At 38.9% G+C, this 18,608-nt stretch overlaps 1 protein-coding gene across 5 annotated transcripts in view; it reads left to right on the top strand.

Moving 5' to 3' along the window:
- Window positions 1–18,608, top strand: part of ADGRV1 (adhesion G protein-coupled receptor V1) — a 291,124-nt gene that overhangs the window by 105,358 nt on the left and 167,158 nt on the right. For all 5 annotated transcript variants that reach the window (XR_012584987.1, XM_074570871.1, XM_074570873.1 and 2 more), the window contains 12 exons: window positions 100–301; window positions 804–1,023; window positions 2,202–2,441; window positions 4,600–4,749; window positions 5,628–6,101; window positions 6,874–7,017; window positions 8,370–8,541; window positions 8,930–9,065; window positions 10,920–11,767; window positions 14,032–14,149; window positions 15,024–15,195; window positions 17,817–18,059. Coding sequence is in view for 4 of the 5 variants with exons in the window: in XM_074570871.1 (XP_074426972.1) it covers window positions 100–301; window positions 804–1,023; window positions 2,202–2,441; window positions 4,600–4,749; window positions 5,628–6,101; window positions 6,874–7,017; window positions 8,370–8,541; window positions 8,930–9,065; window positions 10,920–11,767; window positions 14,032–14,149; window positions 15,024–15,195; window positions 17,817–18,059 (3,119 nt within the window). In the remaining variant the exon portion in view is untranslated. The remainder of the gene's footprint in view (window positions 1–99; window positions 302–803; window positions 1,024–2,201; window positions 2,442–4,599; window positions 4,750–5,627; window positions 6,102–6,873; window positions 7,018–8,369; window positions 8,542–8,929; window positions 9,066–10,919; window positions 11,768–14,031; window positions 14,150–15,023; window positions 15,196–17,816; window positions 18,060–18,608) is intronic.

Raw genomic sequence — 18,608 nt, forward strand, 5'->3', positions numbered from 1 at the left:
CACCTTAAGTTTTCAGTGTGGTTTAGAAGATATTTCTGTGGGTAGGGCATAGATTTTTGAAATAAAATATCTGTGATAACTTCTCAATTCTTCTTGCAGTGGAGGAGGATGCCGGATTAATCATGATTCCTGTTGTGAGAAAGCGTGGAATTTACGGCTATGTAACTGCTGATTTTCTTTCTCGAAGTATTTCTGCACTTCCCGATGGTGTTGACTATATCATCCATAATAATTCTGTCGTTTTTTATCATGGCCAGAACCAGAGTTTTATTTATATCTCTATTATAGACGATGAAGAAAGGTAATCAATTTTTCAGATGTTTATTCACTAATTTGCTTCTGATAAATCCTTTTTTAGCATGTGCAGCATACCTGCATGTAGAATTGAAATTGAAAAGCAAATTTCTACAGTGCTGAAAAATCACTTAAATTTAAAAGGGAAAAAAGATTATATCATTGAAGTTTCATAGTTTGTTATAAATTTTATGCAAAATAAATACGTTTTTTTTCATTAGATTACCGGAAATATTGGGTGTTACTAGTATTGCTGTGAATAATAAATTATTTTGCCTATTTATTTTTTTTTTTTTAATTTAACATGAATAGAAAATAGAACATTATTTTTATTTCAGGTATCACCATTCTTTGCAAATGGGAACAATGTTCTACTGTATGCTTTCAGAGCTGACTTCTGTACACCTTTAAAACAAATCCGGTTGGATTCATGATGGAACTACTAAGTACAGTTTTAATTATTTTTTTTTCTCGGGTATCTCAGAATCTCTTTTTCTTTTCCCATGCAGTGAATTTGCAGAGCAATTTGAAATCCAGCTGACAGGAGCCACTGGTGGAGCAGTCCTTGGGCTCCACCTAGTGAGCCAGGTCACGATTGCTAAAAGTGATTCCCCCCAGGGCATCGTCCGATTTCTCAACCAAAGTCGAATTATTCTTCCCAATCCTGATGCACCCATGGCAGTGTCCCTGTTGCTGGAAAGGACTGGAAGATTGTTAGGGGAGACACAGGTGGGCCCTGGCTATCAAAGGCTGAATGCTTTCTGGTGACTAGGTGAAAAAGCTCCTGCATTTTCCTTCAAGAGCTTCTCTGTGACTGATTTCTAATAGGATAATTGTGGCATTTTATTAAACATGAATTGCATCGTGTTGCCGTATAAAAGAAAATGTTGTTATTCTTTTAATCTTCTCTTTCTCCTCCTGCTTTCTTTCTTTTATTAGGGTCTTGTGTACTTTGTTTCAAACTAGCTCCTAATCCTAACGTCGAAAATATGGTTAATTTGATGCATCACCAGTAAATTAATTTAATTAAATTGAATTACTTCCTAACGCTGTTGAAACTTTTTTCAGTAAATTGTTTATTATGAGTTTTCTAGATCTTTTTTTTTTTTTTAACTCTGTACAAACCATTGACAAAGTGAAGGTATAAATATGAACCAAGGTAGACCTTTAACAGCCTTGGCAAGTGACTGGAAGATTGGCAGTAAAGGCCATCAGTTCCTCCTCTCCCCAAGTAGAAATTGCCTTGCTCTTTGACTTTTTCTAGAAGCCATTTGAGAAAACTGGAAAGCAATTAAAGTGGCCAAAATAGTAATTTTAAAGTGCTGAATATGACTCCTCAAAAGCAATCTAATTTGTGGGAAATTTTGAAAAGATTCTAGCTTTTAATCACACTGAAAAAGTATGAATCATCATTTAAGGGATCAAAAACTTCTATTGCAGACTCTTAAAAAAATATTTGTCATTTTCTGCCTTGATATCACACTTCACAGGGAATGGTTTTGGTCATGAGTACTCATTTGGGGAGCTTCGCAAAACAAATCGCGAAAGGGAGAGAAATAGAAAGAGGCCTGTGTCCTTCCCATTATGTGCTAAAGAAATCTCAGTTTCTCTTATTTTCTATTAGTGATATCTAGAATTTCACAGACTGGCATTGTGGCTAACTGACACTGCAGAATTTTCATTTGTAACTTGTCATGTTTATTTTTCCGAAGGATTATATATATTCTGTATGTATAGAGTTAATTACGAGAAATTTTTTTTCTGTATGAACAGCAAAGATTTAAACATAGCTCGCTACCAGATACAAGAATTTCTATGTCATTTGTGGTACTCTGACTTTTCTCCCAGTGGGAGGCTATTATAATATAACATCACCTCTCTAAAGCTGAAACTGGTATCTTCCACAGATTAATTGGGACATCTTGGGACCCAATTCAGAAGAGGTTTTATCTCCCCTGAATAGTGACATTGGTGACCCTGTGAATGGATCGTTCTATTTTGGAGAAGGAGAAGGAGGTCTGAGAGCTATTAATCTGCAAATCTATCCTCATGAAGATGTTGAAGTTCAGGAGATCTTCATTATTAGACTGAGCCTTATGAAAGGTGAAACAGAAATAGATCCTAAGGCAAAAAACATTACACTAATAGTAAGTCCATATTATTACTTTTCTTTTTTCTGAGATCTCTCATAGTATTGGTGTTTATCCTGCAATGCTTTTAAAAATTAATAATTATTGCATAGTTTGTCATTTGGCCTTTTCGTCCCTCATACTACTTAGGTGCTTTGTAACAGCTTCACTTCTTAAAAAAGAAAGCAAAGAACCTGTTCAGTAAAAATTGGCATATAAGCCCTGACCCGGCCCTTCATTTGCAGACCTCTGTTGTTCTCTTTGGAGAGAGCGTGGATTGGATCCTCATTTCTAAATGTCAGTTTGTTGTTCATCCCTTCTTGACCTCTTCGTCTGCTTCAGCTATTATATATAAAAGAAAGGAGAGAATCTGACTATTGCAGAGCAAGAGAAATGCAGAAATTTGTGGCAGAAGGCAGAGGGAGTTTTCAAAGACAAATTATTGCTCTAGAGATACGAGAGCCTCTTATAAGGCTTTTATAAGACGCCTGTAAAAAACCAAATCTTTCCTAGAAACTGGATTTTTGGTTTTTTTTTTCTGGTCTGTGGAGTCTTGATGGAATTGCCTCCTATTTCCACCAACTCCACAATTTCTCCCTCAGGGATGCAGGTTTATGCCAGGTGGCCAAGAGGGCCAATGGCCTCCTGGCTTGTATTAGAAATAGTGTGACCAGCAGGAGGAGGGAGGTGATTGTCCCCCTGTACTCAGCACTGGTGAGGCCACCCCTTGAGTATTGTGTCCAGTTCGGGGCACCTCAACACGAGAGAGATCTCGAGGTGCTGGAGCGAGTGCAGAGGAGGGCAACGAAGCTGGTGAAGGGCCTGGAGAATAAATCTGATGAGGAGCGATTGAAGGAGCTGGGAGGGTTTAGTTTGAGGAAGAGGAGGCTGAGGGGAGACCTCATCGCTCTCTACAACTACTTGAAAGGCCATTGTAGAGAGGTTGGTGCTGGTCTCTTCTCACAGGTAATTGGCGATAGAACAAGAGGGAATGGCTTCAAGCTGCAACAGGGTGGGTTTAGGCTGGACATTAGGAAAAAATTCTTCACAGAAAGCATGGTCAGACACTGGAATAGGCTGCCCAGGGAGGTGCTGGAGTCACCATCCCGGAATGTGTTTAAGAGTCGTTTAGATGTGGTGCTGAGGGATATGGTGTAGGGGAGAACTTTGTAGAGTGGAGATGATGGTTGGACTCGGTGATCCCAAGGGTCTTTTCCTACCTAAATGATTCTATGATTCTATGATTCTATTCCTTGTACTGCAATGTTCCACGCTGGATGCCAATGGAGTGGCTTCTCAGTAGGCACTGCTGTTGCAGCTCAGTTGTCAGGCAGTTCACCGTGAATTCCCGTTGCAGCTGGTGATTCACGCAGAAGGATGTGGATGAGCTCTAGACCACAGGGCTGAGTTTGCAAACTCAGAAGAGTTTCTGCACACTAGCCCAAGGTGCCTGAGCATTTCGTGCTTTAATCAGAGAATATTCAGATAAAACCTTTGAAATAAAACTCTGTCCTTTTCTTCCTTGGATAGTGCTGAAAATCTGAAACGGGGTCATTCATGCCTCCTCTGCTGTCTCTTAGTATCCTGAATCCATGCAATATGTTTTCCAAATCTTTTCAAAATTACTTTACTCTCTGAAATGTGTTTAGACCATTTATAATTTACAAGACCATTTAAAATTTACAAATTGTTTAAAGCTGAGGGAGGCTCAACTCAGTGGACAGATTCATCGTCATTGCCTGAATTTCTTTACATATGATGCTTTTATTAATCCAAGGCTAAAAACTTTCCATATTTTTTCGTATTTTGACTCCTGATCAATTTCGATCCTGCTTAAACTTATTTATGTATCGTGGTAAGATTTTCTCACAAAGAGCAAGTTACCCGTAGATTTCATATAACAGTCTTCTTTTGTGTGTTTGTGTGTGCACGTGGGCTTGGTATCACTCCCTTCTCATACCTTGATGGTCCTGACTGCTGGGTTGGGTTATTTTATTGTCTCAGTCTCAGTCCTAATCACTAATCTGCGGTTGAATCTTCTTAAGAGGAGAAAACTCGGAAGAGCTATTAGATACGCGCCCTGTAGCATCTAGCAGTGAAAATCTCAATGATTTGAACAAGAAAACAACTCACTCTACATTTCTGATTTTTGCTTTGTTTGTTTACTTTTTTACAGATACAGAAGTTTGGCGATCCCAATGGAATTGTACAGTTTGCTCCTGAATCACTAACAGAGAATAACTATACAGAACCCTCAGCAGTGGAAGGGCCACGAAGTATTACGCTGTTTGTCAGACGAATTCAAGGCACTCTGGGAAACGTGACGGTATTCTCACTCTTTTCCTAATAACCAGTATCATCTGAAATCATCCTCAGTATCAATGTATGGAGGAATATTTTTTTCTGTGCCTTTCTGTAGCTTGTTTCTCAAATTCATCTCTGAAACGGTGCCTTTTAGACTGCATGTAGGACAGACTCAGCCCTAGTACTCATGGTTTGGAGAGCCAGATTCAGCCTCCTCTGCTCAGGAAAGAAAAAAAGAAAAAACAGCACTGCAGTGACGTTCTCCGTTCTCTCTTTCTCCCTCCCCCTCTCCCTGTGCTTTTGATGGGAGAAGAGAACAGAGTGCACTTACATAGTGAGCTTCCTTTGAGATCATCACAATTTTATTTTTTCTAAGCATACCTAAAGGCAAGAATCAGACTATTTTGAACTATCACTCACTTTTTTTTTTTTTTTAACCTGAAGTTGTTTAGAAGTCAGCATTTTAACAGTTATTCCTTTCATCAAAAAAATAATAAGTCGATTAATAAAAGCATCTGCTGGGTTCAGTGAGAACTCTTCACCCCTCTTCTGATGTGAGGAATCTTGGAAAGAGGAAAAACAGCAAGGATGTCTTGATGTAAAAATAGAAATATTTTTTTTTAAATGGCTCAGGGATTCCATATAGTTTTAAATAAATCTTCTGAAGATATGCAAAGGAAATCTCTACATTCATGGTACTATTAGAGGAACAACACACCCTTCTTTTGTAAGATAGTCTGTGCGCCTCTTTCTTTGCATACCTAAACCAATTTCTATTTTACCTACTTAAAACCAGCCTGTTCCATACCCTGTCTGTACTGAATCCTGAATAGGAAAGCTTCTGACTCTCTGGGTAATTTTGCTTTCTTTTGTTTTGTGTGTTTTCTAAACTCATTTCAGGTTTACTGGGAAATAGGTAGTGAATCTGACATCACGGGTGACTTTCTTAGGACAGAGGGATCTGTTGTCATTGCCGACCAGCAGAGTACGGCTGAGATAATTATCTACCTGTTACCTGATGATGTTCCAGAACTGGATGAAAACTATGTGGTGCAGCTGGTTTCTGTAGAAGGTGGAGCAGATCTAGACCAAGAGAAAAGGATTTCGAAGATCAATGTGTTTGCTAATGATGATCCTTATGGAGTGTTTGCCGTGTACCCTGATCAGCAGTCAGTACTGGTAGAGAGAAACCTGGACCGGTATGTTCAGATTAATGTAACTCGACATGCTGGGGCGTTCGGAGAGGTGCTCGTTGAGTACCATGTCTTGTCTCATCATGAAGAAACGCTAATTGAACCCGAGAACGAGGTGGGATACCTCACAGTAAAAGACGGTGCCAGCTTTGGAGGGAAAAGAGTGCCAATAAGCAACCAGGTCTGTATTATCCTTGTAGCTCCTGTGGTATCTGTTGTTTCCATTTGTGTTCATCACAATACAAATGTGCTGGAATAAGATACTCAACGCTCAATAGTACCCACCGTGATGAAGCAGAAAAGAGAGTTTTAGAATTATGAATTCCCTGTTTATGCAATAGAACTGGGCTCAAATATCACATTTTCAGATAATAATTGGAGAATCACTGCTATGCATGTGTTCAAATACTCAGTTTTTCCTTCCAGCGTTGCTTTGTGTTACCATCAGTTCAATATATTATTATTATATGTATGCAAATATTTTCCCAAGTTTCCCTTTTGGGTTGTAAATAGTGATCTGTCAGTGCTGACTCACAAAGCAGCAGGTAAATTTACCTTCGGTTCTCTCTGTTCCGTGTTTTTTTGCACAGTTTTACACACTTATGCACTTACATCCTTTTTACACCCATCTTGCATCTTTTTAATCCTAAGGATTAAAGTCAAGCTGAGGCCCTCTGTGTTAGATGCAATTTATTAAAATGGCAATAGTTGCTCTACAAACTCCCATTCCAACAATCTGCTAGTAAATCACATTCACAGAATTGGTGTTTTAGCTGTATGCACTTGGAGAAACACAACCAACAAAACACTTGTCTTGAAAACACTGCTTTTTGTATGCAAGTAGAACAAAAACTTCAGGTTGTTTTGCTACTTAATTCTTTGAACTGGTGGATATAATGTTTTTAGTGGAATTAAATTTCTGCCTTTTTAATTAAATTCTCTCTCTCTCAAAGGCATTTATTTTACTGGGCTTGAATTTTACTCTGGAACTGATTAACGTAAGCCTGGTTAGGGGAAGTGCCAAGGATGTGCCTAAAATATTAGGAAGTGCAAAGTCAGCTGTTCTGCTTGTCCCTGAGGAAGCTGCCAATTCACAGGTCAGTGGGCTGGCTGCAGTGTCACATTCCTACCACGGAGGGAAGGTGCACTCCATTACCAAAGGTAGCTGCTATAAGAATTCAATTGGCCCCTTGAAGTTTTCGTCATTGCTACCACTTCAATGACTGGCAACACTCCTCCAGTTATTAGCTGTACTGCGTATTATCTTTTCTCCGATACAAATTCATAGACTCACAGAATCACGCAGGTTGGAAAAGCCCCCTGGGATCATCGAGTCCAACCATCAACCCCACTCTACAGAGTTCTCCCCTACGCCGTATCCCCCAACACCACGTCTGAACGACTCTTAAAGTGTTAATACAGTTTGAAAACGTATCTTCATCTGTAGAATGTAAACAGTGTAAATATCGTGGTTAATTTATACTTTAGTTTACATGAAATGGAAGTTCTGAGACTTAAAGGAAAACAGCTTATTCTGGACAGTGTTACTCCTTTAAGTACGGCGGCCCCAGAGCAGATAACAGCACGTATGCATTACTGTGTGCAAAAAGAGATGGAGGTTGTGCTGGGTTTTAATGCAGGTGGCAGTGTATTTGGCTGATCAGTGAGTGGGAAATTCTCCATTTGTCCACTTTGTGTGCGAGTGAGAAAAGAGAATTTGCTGCTTCCGATACGGCGTGTGTGCTACAGTTCCCTTCTCTTGCGTCGGGCAGAGACAATAGCGTGCTGAGTTTTTAGCTCTTAAATTTTATGGACCTTTTTATTTAATGATTTTAGTTGTCTTGAAGCACAGTTTTGTCTTTTAGTTTGTAATTGAACTTAATCCAAATGGTCTTTCTGTACCATGTATCTATTTATCATTAATTTTGGAATATGCAAATTACCTTTTCGGTCCGATTTGCTGCTCAAAGAAAAAGAAAAGTAGATCAAATTAGCAAGAATAATTTTGCCAACAATGTCATGTGTCAGCAACTTATTTTTCACTGGATACACAGGTAACAATTTATTTTAGACCTGTGTGTGTATATATATATATATAGTACTACAGCTGTCCCCTGTGAGTGTTCAGAGCAGGTTGGTTTGTTTTTCTTTCAAAACACAGACAGAGAAGGCTGCATTCAGTGTTCTCAGTACTGAAACGTTAGTCATACCGGTTCCTTTTCCCTGAGATCTGAGTCTCAGAAATCTAAGACTTAGAAGTACTGTGGAAGAGTTGTGAAGGAAGTGTGTATATATATTCACGCACTCAAATATACGTACACATACATCCATCTATAGGCACCCTTAATTGTTGTAAAACGCCTGCTTTATGAAATACAGTATGCTTTCGCATATGTTACTGCCCATTTTTATTCAGTTTTCTATAACAAAATCTGCTATGTTTCCACAGGTTGGCTTTGAATCTGTGATTTTACGACTTACAGACATTGTAGCAGGGACAGGCCAGGCTGTCATAACCAGAAACGGAGTTTATGGCTCTGTAATAGTCAGCTGGATTTCAGGATACCCACCGGACCTAACCACTGCCTTTGCTCAGCCAGGCAATATTACTCCTCCGTTTGGTAAGTACATGTCTGAGGAAACGGCTGTGAGAGCTGCGTAAGTGATGATACCACCTTTAAGTTATTTGTACCTCTACACGGTTCCTCTGTTAATGAAGAGTCATTAGAATGAAATTGTATGGTCAGATTTTTAGCTGTAAGGCGTATGTTTATTTCACGAGCAAAAAAAAGAAATAAGAGCTAAGATAACTACCTATCTGGGAGGCAGGCACAGTGCTACGCCCCTGAAGGACAGATTTATATAGGAAAGACCCTTATCATGCAGATTTCTTCTTCCTGAATGGAGGGGAACTGTCATTAAAGTCGCTATCTCAGCACGTTTCCAGGTAAAATAGTGTTCCTATTTAGTTATTTTGACTCGTGCTCTCTTTTGCTTTTTTTCCTCCAGGTACTGTTTTGTTCTTCTCTGGTGAGCAAAGTAAAGTAATTTCATTTCGGGCTACTCCAAGCCTAAATAAACTTGAGTCCTTTGCCATCACTTTAACAGCAGTGCACAGCAATGTGTCTGGTGGGGCTCGCCTGAGGTAAGAATGTCCGTTATACTTCTGAGTCGCCTCTAAGAATTATGGCCTGTATACAGGTCGCACCTTATACAAATCCCTATTCAATTATTGGTAGCCAGCAAGTGTTAGTGCCTTCTTTGGTAAATCTGTGCCTTGTCTCAGGTGGACACAAGTGTCAGTATTGCAAATCTGACCTGATCAGAACTACAGCTTTTCTCCATTTCCAGTCTATTTCGTATCACTGGGGTCCAAGGTGCCTGGAATGTGTCTAGAATGATGGAGGCAGTTAAGAAAACAAAGAACCAAGATCAACAGTTTTATCCAGGAAGCTGAAGAATGAAAGCAACTCTAACAGTTTTCATTAGTGTCCCTAAAACCCCATATTTAAATCATCTTAGGTAACAAACATGGTTTAAAATAAATAAAATGAAACAAGAAATGCTCCAAAAATACCTAATTTATATAAACCCCCTTTTTTATCCTTAAGAACAAACCCATTACGTTTAATGTAATTCTCCATCTCAGCTAAGTTGTTATCTATTCTTCAAACTATTTTCTTTACGTTCTTCCTTACTAATTCATAGCTAGAAGTGCTATAAAAAGAACGGACATAGAGTAACACTGCATACGGAGAAAGGTATTGGCTTCACCGTATCACAATTTCTCTGGCCAGTCTGAAGGAAGGAAGGAATGAACCGGATGGCTCAGCCCCTGGGATTGACCCTTCTCCTAGGCTTGTCTGTCCTCTGGACTGCTGTCCTCAGAACACCTGTTCACTCTGTGAGTCAAACACCTTGCGTATACGAGGATGACCTTTCCTAGAAAACTTCAGACTACATCCCACAGCGGGTAGAGCTGACATTTACTTTGAAGAGGTTTTAACTCCTGTAGCCATGGAAAGGGTCCAGTGCGTTAACCTAAATCAGTGTAATTCTAGTGCTATTTTGTAGCCTCCAGCACTGAATAATGGATCAGTTCTAGAGATCAAGTGTTAAGACCCAAGGTTTAGCAGTCCTAGTCTCTGTGTTTATTTTCTATAAGAAAGGGATATACTTAATATGAACATAGTAGAGCTTAAATTGGTATTGATGATAGGCCTCAGATCTGGAAAAAATGGCTCTGAGTTACGTTGTGAGGGGACAATTAGTATTTCAAAGCCCCAGTGTAAGTTTTAAAATAATTTCCTTTCCTTCTCTAGCTTCCTGGCTAAATCTGTAGATCTGCTAGCATCTGTCCACTACACAGTTTTGCCTTGGTACAGGAAGTTTGTTTGATGGTTAAAACTGGTGTTAGTTGGAGCAACTGTGTTGTAATATATCTTCCTGCACAGTAGGAAGACATCGCACTTTCTTTTCATAGAATCATAGAATCTTCATGGTTGGAAAGGACCTTTGAGATCATCGAGTCCAACCATACACACACACACGAAAAAAAACCAAACCCAGACAAACAAAAAAACAAACAAAGAAAACCAAACAACCTACAATCTCTGCCACTAGAGCGTGCCCTGAAGTGCCAAATATAGACGTTTCTTAAATACCTCTAGGGATGGTGACTCAACCACCTCCCTTTTGCCTTTCCATTTTCTCAGGAAGGCCTTACTTTATCCTTTGTTCCGTATCCTGTGCTGACTCAGGAGGCAGTAAGCGTGTGGAGGGCTGCTCAATCCAATCATTCCAAAAACATTTTTCAGGGAAGTTCTTTACATTCTGCCTTGTATGATTGCTGTGTTTTCCCTCTACTGTTACGTTTGGGTTTTTTTACCCACTTTCTTACAGCCATCATTGACTGTTCACCGGAAATTACTCTGCCTTGGTGTTTTACGTTTCGCATTTCATACTTCCTCACTCGGCTTTGATATCTTTTCTGTTTCAGGTCAGGATTTACAATAGCTGAAATTGAGCCAATGGGGATATTCCAATTTGCTCTTAACTCGAGATCTGTTTCAGTTGAAGAAGATGTTCAAGCAGTCACACTACATGTCCAAAGATTGTTTGGTTTTCAAAGTAATCTCACTAAATTGACATATCAGACCATTCCAGGAAGTGCCAAACCTCTAGAGGACTTTATACCCCTCTACAATGGGGAGCTTATGTTTTTACGATTTCAGACAAATGCTGTGATAGAAATATCAATAATTGATGACTCTGTGTCTGAAATGGAGGAGTTTTTTTTTGTAAATTTGACCGCTGTGGAAATTTTGGATGTTCAACCTGTGAATCCTGACTGGAGTCCACGTTTGAATCCAGCTTTCAGTGTTGCAACAGTTAGTATCCTGGCTAATGATATTCTTCATGGAATACTGAGTTTGGGGCCAGAGTTTGTTTATGTTGAAGAAGATGCCAACAACAGTACCCCCAACACAGTGATACTTCATATCAGAAGGACCAAGGGTTTTACTGGTGATATTGAAGTAACCGTTAAAACCTTTGGGGGGGTAAGTGCACAGAGCGGAGTGGATTCATATCCTTTTGGAAATGTTTATGAAAAATCAAACTTCACATGGGCCATGGAAGGAGAAGATTTTGAGGAACAGTCAGTCTCCCTGACTTTGCTGGACGGAGAAAGAGAAGGCATGGTGTCCATAAAAATTTTTGATGACGATGAGCCTGAAGGACAGGAATTGTTTTATGTTTTCCTCTCTGATCCTGAATGTGGAGCTCAGATTGTGGAAGGAAAGGATGAATATGGATATGCTGCTTTTGCAACAGTAATTATTGCAGGTAATAACTTTTCCCCCAGAAAATTAGTAAATACGTCTGAATTAAATAACAGTAAATAACTATATGTCCTCATAGCAATTTTTATGTAAAGATTGGAATTCTTTTTGATAATAAGCAGGGTATTCTATTCCCAAATCTTGAGTTTTCCAGATCAGAGGAAGCATCTAATGCACCAAGTCCACCATGCATCCCTTAGAAACATGGCTCAAAAAAACATTGAGAGATGCTGCTTATATCTATTCTTGTCCTGTTTTACTGCATGAAGGAAAAGGCTAATCTTGAGTGTTTTTCTTTCATGTGTAGTGGCATTGCAGGCTTTTTTGTTTTTCTTGGCCATTTTGTCACTTTTACATTGTATGGGGTTTTTACAAAGTATGGAAAACAGTTTCTGTTTTTTTGCCTTGATACTATGCAATTCATATCTGCAGTTGAGTTGTCCTCTGCTTCTGGGGAGGGAGGATAGAAATGGGCTGACATAGACATCAGGGAAGAGTTTTCCTTTCAGTCACCACACGCTGCTGTGAGAAAGTGGTGTAAGAGCTCCATTTTCCCTTAGCTTTTAGATATCTATAAGAATTACCAATTGAATATAAACAAAGTTTAACTGCAGTAGAGATTAAGTTTCAGAAACAAGCTGGGAATTGGAACCGTTTAGATTAATCAAGAAAATTATACGTAAGGTCCAACATTTACCGGAAGCTTTGTTTATTTAGATAGTCTTAAAATACAAGGTAGATATTGAGAACCAGAATTAAACTGTGCTGTTGGATGAGTGTATGCAGCAACCAAAACTATGCGCGCAAGAACAGATCGTATAAAACACGTTTCGTTCGTGTGCACCGTCCCTAGAATTCACCATGCAAGTCAGCAGTTGCCTGTATGTGCAAGTTAACCGAAGAAGTATGTGCATAGGCACAGGTTGGAATGTGAGCCTGTATTGAATCTCACAGAAGTGTATTAATATGCTCTAGAGTTACACCCCGAGTCCAATGAGTACATAAAGTAAGAGTAGGAAAGAACTGCATTAAGGAGAAGGGTCGAAACATGTATCTGCGTGTAGCTGTACAGATAGAAAGATACCGCAAGTTAAATATATTGCATGCAAATACGCAAACACACAGTATCTGTTAATCTTCAGTATGTTTAATACGCGCCATGTCGGAACTAGATTGCCTTCCCAATTGCAGAATAAATCCATCACTACCAGTAAAGGAGAAATCCTTTAGAAGCAAGATTTAATGGGACACTGTGTTGACATTAGTTTTCCCCTCTTTAACCCTTTTGGTTTTTTCCTCCACTGCTGTTTAGCTGAATTTATTTACGTTCCCATGAGAACAATGCAGTATTTTGCAGCTCCCTAATTCCACGCACTGAATTCAAGATGCAGGAGAAAAGCTGATGAAACAATTTGGGAAAATGAATGGCTTCAACATCATGGGTGGGATGAATAAGAACGCTGTCCTTGGAAGCCCGTCTTCATCCCATAACCAGCTATGTCCATCTAGGGGCACACTGAGGCCCATCTCTGTTTAGAAAGAATACATTTTAAGGGGTTATGGTAAACATAAAATAATATAGCTGGAGTGGTGTCTCCTAAGGGTATTATAAGCAAGGTTTTTGACACTGTTCTGAACTACCGTAGCACCTAGACTCTTGGAGTCGAGGGACACAGAATTCAGTCAGTATGATGAATGCTGCTGAAAATACAAGCATAGATGGTGCCCGGACTCTTATAAGGAATTTACTTTCAAAAAGACTTACGTGTAGAATCATAGACTCATAGAATCATCTAGGTTGGAAGAGACCTTTAAGACCATCAAGTCCAACCATCAGCCTAACACTGCCAAAACCACCACTAAACCACGTCCCTCAGCACCACGTCTACACGTCTTTTAGATACCTCCAGGGATGGTGACTCCACCAAAAAGAAATTTTTCCTAATACCCAATCTAAACCTCCCCTGGCATTTACTGGTAAAAATAAAATTTATAAATGCCAATATTTGAAGTTCTAGATAAGTATGGAGCGTAAATTAAGAATAGAAATATGGAGAGGTTGGAACTACGTGATCTTCAGGGTCCCTTCCAACTCTAACCATTCTATGATTGTAAGAAATTTTCTTGAGGCATCCCCAAGAGGTACTTTGTAGCACGCTGTTGATACCTAGTTTTTATATTTTTTTAGCAGTTATCCACATTAAAATTGTAATTCAGTCTCAGTTTAACTTGCTTGCTAATTACTTTCATGGACTGTTTCCTGTACAGGAAGTGATCTCCAGAACGGCATTTTGGGATTCGTTCCAGAAGTACAAAGCGGTCTTGTACTTGATGAAGACTCAGAAAACAGGGAGGTGCTGCTGATTGTCGCGAGGCAACCAAACAGGTGCAGGCAACAGCTGATTCAAGGGCTCCTCCCACACGCTGTAATAGGCTGTGTTGAATCACAGCAGCTACTGTTAGTGGAAGAGGTTACCCTAGAGTTTTACAATAAATCTTTGCCTTTCAGCTCCTTTAATAACTTCCCAGAATTTGGAAAATGGGCTTTTAAGTTGTGAATGTGATTAGGTCTGTCACTGTACTGCTATAAACCAGAAATGGAAAAAACAAGTATTTTCCGACTTAACGCTGTAAGGCAGCAAGTGTGAAAGTTTTGCTTAAGGTGAAGTATTTGCACCGCTGAAGGTGTAATTAAAATTCTCATCTCCCTGTGTAACGTAACGTAGGCATGAAGACTAAAATGAGCAATTAAGAAGATACCTAAGTATCAGTACTATGCTTACGTCTTCACTCACACAGATACTGTGATTTTTCTAATTAGCACATATATATGTGGTACATTTATGTGTACATTAAACAAATAGGCTCGAGTACTCTACGTTCCTTAAACTGGGAGGAAAGACAAGTTCTGCCTGGCTTTCCAGGCAAATGGCATTCAGCAAGGCACTTCAGCACATCCCTGTCTTCAGCACCAGTGTCTCCTATTCAGCTAATCTCACATTTTCTGAAACAAAAATTGAGAAGTATCTGGCTGCCCTTAATTGCTTTATTTTCTTCCTGTGTTACTTTTCCGTAATCTAAACAGATTTTAGATGAAGGAATTTAAATAACAAGAGAGAATTTTTCACCTTAAAGCAGTTTGTTCCCTAGTGGTAAGTTTTGGGTAATACCATAAGATGCATGTTACCTCTGTGGTTTATGTTTCCTAAAGCAATAGTGGTCTCCTTCGGTACATGTAAACTCTTTTGATTTGCTTATAGGGCTTTTGAAGATGTGAAGATCTTTTGGCGTGTGACCTTTAATAAAACAGCCGTTGTCCTTCTGAAGGATGGCACGAACTTGGAGAAAGAACTTGTATCTGTGGTGGGAGCCACTACCTGCGTGGCAGGTCAAACAGTGTGCAACATCTCCATTGAAATAAAACCTGATCACGTAAGTCATTATTGCTCATTTGCGTACAGCACTACGGCGTTGAATTGCAATTCATCAGGATGAAAAAACCCTCTGATGCAGAGGAACTGATGTGTAGGACACAGTTTGAAGATGGTAACTTGACCTCTGCTCAGTTCCTCTGCAAACACATGTTTATTTGCAGCCGTGTACTCCCTCCATTGTGACTGGTAAAAATGTGGGAAGGAGATGAGTATTTGAAGAGTGAACTGCAGATCTCAGATTTTTATAGAACAGTAATTAAAAAAATAAAAAAGGAGTTATTTCAGTGAGATGCATATTCATATACTGGACTCTCATCCTTCATGCAGTAATTTTTTCATCTCTCAAAGCACTTCTTAGGGTGGTTTATGGAAAGCATATCCTGGAAGTAATAACACCTCATTCAACAAAAAACCACTTTTATTGCAACGTGTGCATAATTTTACATGCCTAAATCTAGCGCAACGATCTGTGAAAACTCTACTCAATCATAAAGCTGCATAAGAATCTCTTGAGTGTCTAAAAATCTGTCGCTGCGCGCATCCAGCTTGTGAGTAGCGGAGTTCAGTTCAGCAGCCGTCATCCACTAAAGCCGTTGGCATTTGTCAGTCGGGTACGCCTAAGCCTAAGTGCCTTGAGAGGCCCAGCTGGCACTCAGAAATGCAGACGTCACTGAATTAACACAAAGCACAGCATTCGGTCATTTTTATTGAAAATGGAAGGAAAATATATTTTTGTGTGTGAGCACCTAGTGGTTAGAGCAGTCCCGTAAGAAAGGAAGGATTAATGTTTGTCAGAGTGGGGAGTTTGAAACTTTCCAATAAATTATCCTAACAGCCAGGCTAGCGGCGAAGCTGAGGTCTGGGGAATGGAAAAGGACAAGATGAGAAGTTTTCCACGTTTTTCCTGACTATATTCTAGAAAATAATACGAGATATAGGGTGTGGGAAATAGTGATTTTCCACTAGGGAATAAGGCACATTCTCTTAATTCAGTGAGAGGGCCATTTTCCTCCTTCATCTTCAGATGTTTTCTTTAAGTTACAGAGCCAGTGAATAAAATACATACATGAGTGGGGCACAGGCTGCCTGGCTGAGTGATCTGGGATTTTGAACCTGTTTAGCCCAAAGGAATGATATCATTATTTAATGACAGCAGCGCAGCAGCTGCGGAGACGTGCCGTTGTAGCGCACGAAGCACAAGCGTGTGCCACGCTAACAGGTGCTAATGGAAGGCTGCGGTTCCCCATGGCATTCCAGTAAATTTGTGCCTGTCATCAATTAGCCAACATCATTCCATTTAAAGAATTACTTAACGACTCAATTAAAAATATGTGCTATTTAACCCCCTAAATATTTCCTAATTCTTCTCCCATAAGATAGCTTATAAATTAGTGACAAATATGTTGTGAAATGATGAAGTAATACATAGGTGCAATAAATATTTTACACTTTTTATGGCATATCTCTTATGATGCGTTCTAGCTTTTGAAAGTTTTTACTTAGTCAGTTGTACTGACTTCATCAGATAAGAGCTGTATCCTGCTTTCCTAGAATTAAAGCAGGATTTACAAAAATCCATAGCTGAAACAAAAAGCTATGTTTACTAATTAAAAAATTGTCTTCTATTATCATCTTTTTTGTTATAATGCTATTGTCTTGTAAAGGGCTACGTTTTTTGCTAGCTTGCTAATTCATGAGTGCATCTAATAGGTTCAGATGATGTATTTCCAATTATTTCTGGAATCTCAGTATGTCTACATGTTGTACATGTCCGTGTTGTAGATACAAAGTCAAAGATAGGGCAACGTGTCATATTGAGATTTAGTATTGCTACCTTATTTTCAAGAAACAGGCATTAAGTTTGTAGAATTGACTAGACCTATTCTTTGACATATGAACACTAAAATCCAATAGCCTGTATTTCCAGACTGACACAAGATTTCTGTATATCGAAAACCTCACAAAAGTCTACCGGATAGTATCTACAGGCTTTGGGATTTTGGATAAATTCAGTTAAGCATTCAGATCTAGTGAGATTTGCTCGTAAAAATAGGTATAAACGTGTTAGTGCATAAACACTGAGTCTGTATGTAAAATGTTTTTCAAAACTTTACCAGAGTTCAGTACTTGAATACAGTCAATATTAATTGCAGATCTGAAGCTGCATACTTAGACTTCTGTGCATTTTTTCCCACAGGTAAGTAGCTGTGTACAAGCCTTTTTGTCAGGCAAAAATAAAGCGAAAAGGCAAATTCCTCACAAAATGCACAGCTCTGTAACTCCATAATCTGGAAAATGGAGCTCTTTAAGAGTTTACCATCATGTCTTAATGCAAATTTACAGCCACAATACGTATAGTATATAAATAGCTACTTGATTGCAATAAAGTTCCATGTGAAAACATGAGATGCCGTTTTTGCACGACAGAGTGGTGCCTGCTGCAATATTAGTATTTTTTGATATATTTCATTGTATGTATTGCACATTTCAAGAAGCATGCTTGTGGTAAGTATTAGTAGAAGTAATCCACTGCACATGAAAAAGAATATATCAATTTTTTTAAAGCTGAAAGTAATGAGTAGGTCTTATAATGATATGAAAATCATCCCTCGTTTACAGGTACCTGAATTGGAAACGTATTTTTTTGTTGAGCTGTATGCTGTAAGCACAGGAGCTGCACTGAACAACAGTGCCCGATTTGCTTTTATAACAGTCCTTGAAAGTGATGCTCCTCGTGGTTTAGTGTATTTTGCTGTAGGATCTCGTTTTGCTGTGGCTCATAAGAAGACAACCTTAATCAGTCTGCAAGTGCTTCGAGATTCGAGTACATCAATAACCACAATGGTTACCTACAGCATGCAGGTAAGACTTCTATTATTAATTTTGTTATTTAACTTATTTTTATTATTAAATCATTGTTCATTCTTTAAAGTAAACGTGACCATAATTAGAATTTTTTCAGGAAACAGTCAAACGTTTTCTGGGCCCAAATGATCTAAGCTCTTTGGTTTTCCGTTAGTAAAAAGACCTTGTTTTCATTTCATTGTTAAGAGTGGTTTTGTTCATGGTACCTTCTGGTGGCCTCAAAGACTACAGTCGGTCCGGCATTAAATGAATTTCTTTCTTTGTCCTAAAGTTCTTATGAGACTCCAGTTTATGAGGCTTCTTTCTCTGAAATTAAGTTTTTATCATGATGGATATGACTATCGAGATTCAGATACCAACACACTTGCTGGTTTAGGTCACAAATTTATTAATACACAAAGCACACTTAGGAAAAGAGAAAGAGTACTTTCATCAGATTTTATTCCATGTTCTTGAAGTACTAAATTTGAAAATTGTTCTAATTGAAAATTTCATGTGCTTAAGTCAATTTTACAATCCCCATTCATTTTTGTTATGTTTACAGCT

Source organism: Larus michahellis, chromosome Z, assembly GCF_964199755.1.
Source record: "Larus michahellis chromosome Z, bLarMic1.1, whole genome shotgun sequence".
Classification (NCBI taxonomy): domain Eukaryota; kingdom Metazoa; phylum Chordata; class Aves; order Charadriiformes; family Laridae; genus Larus; species Larus michahellis.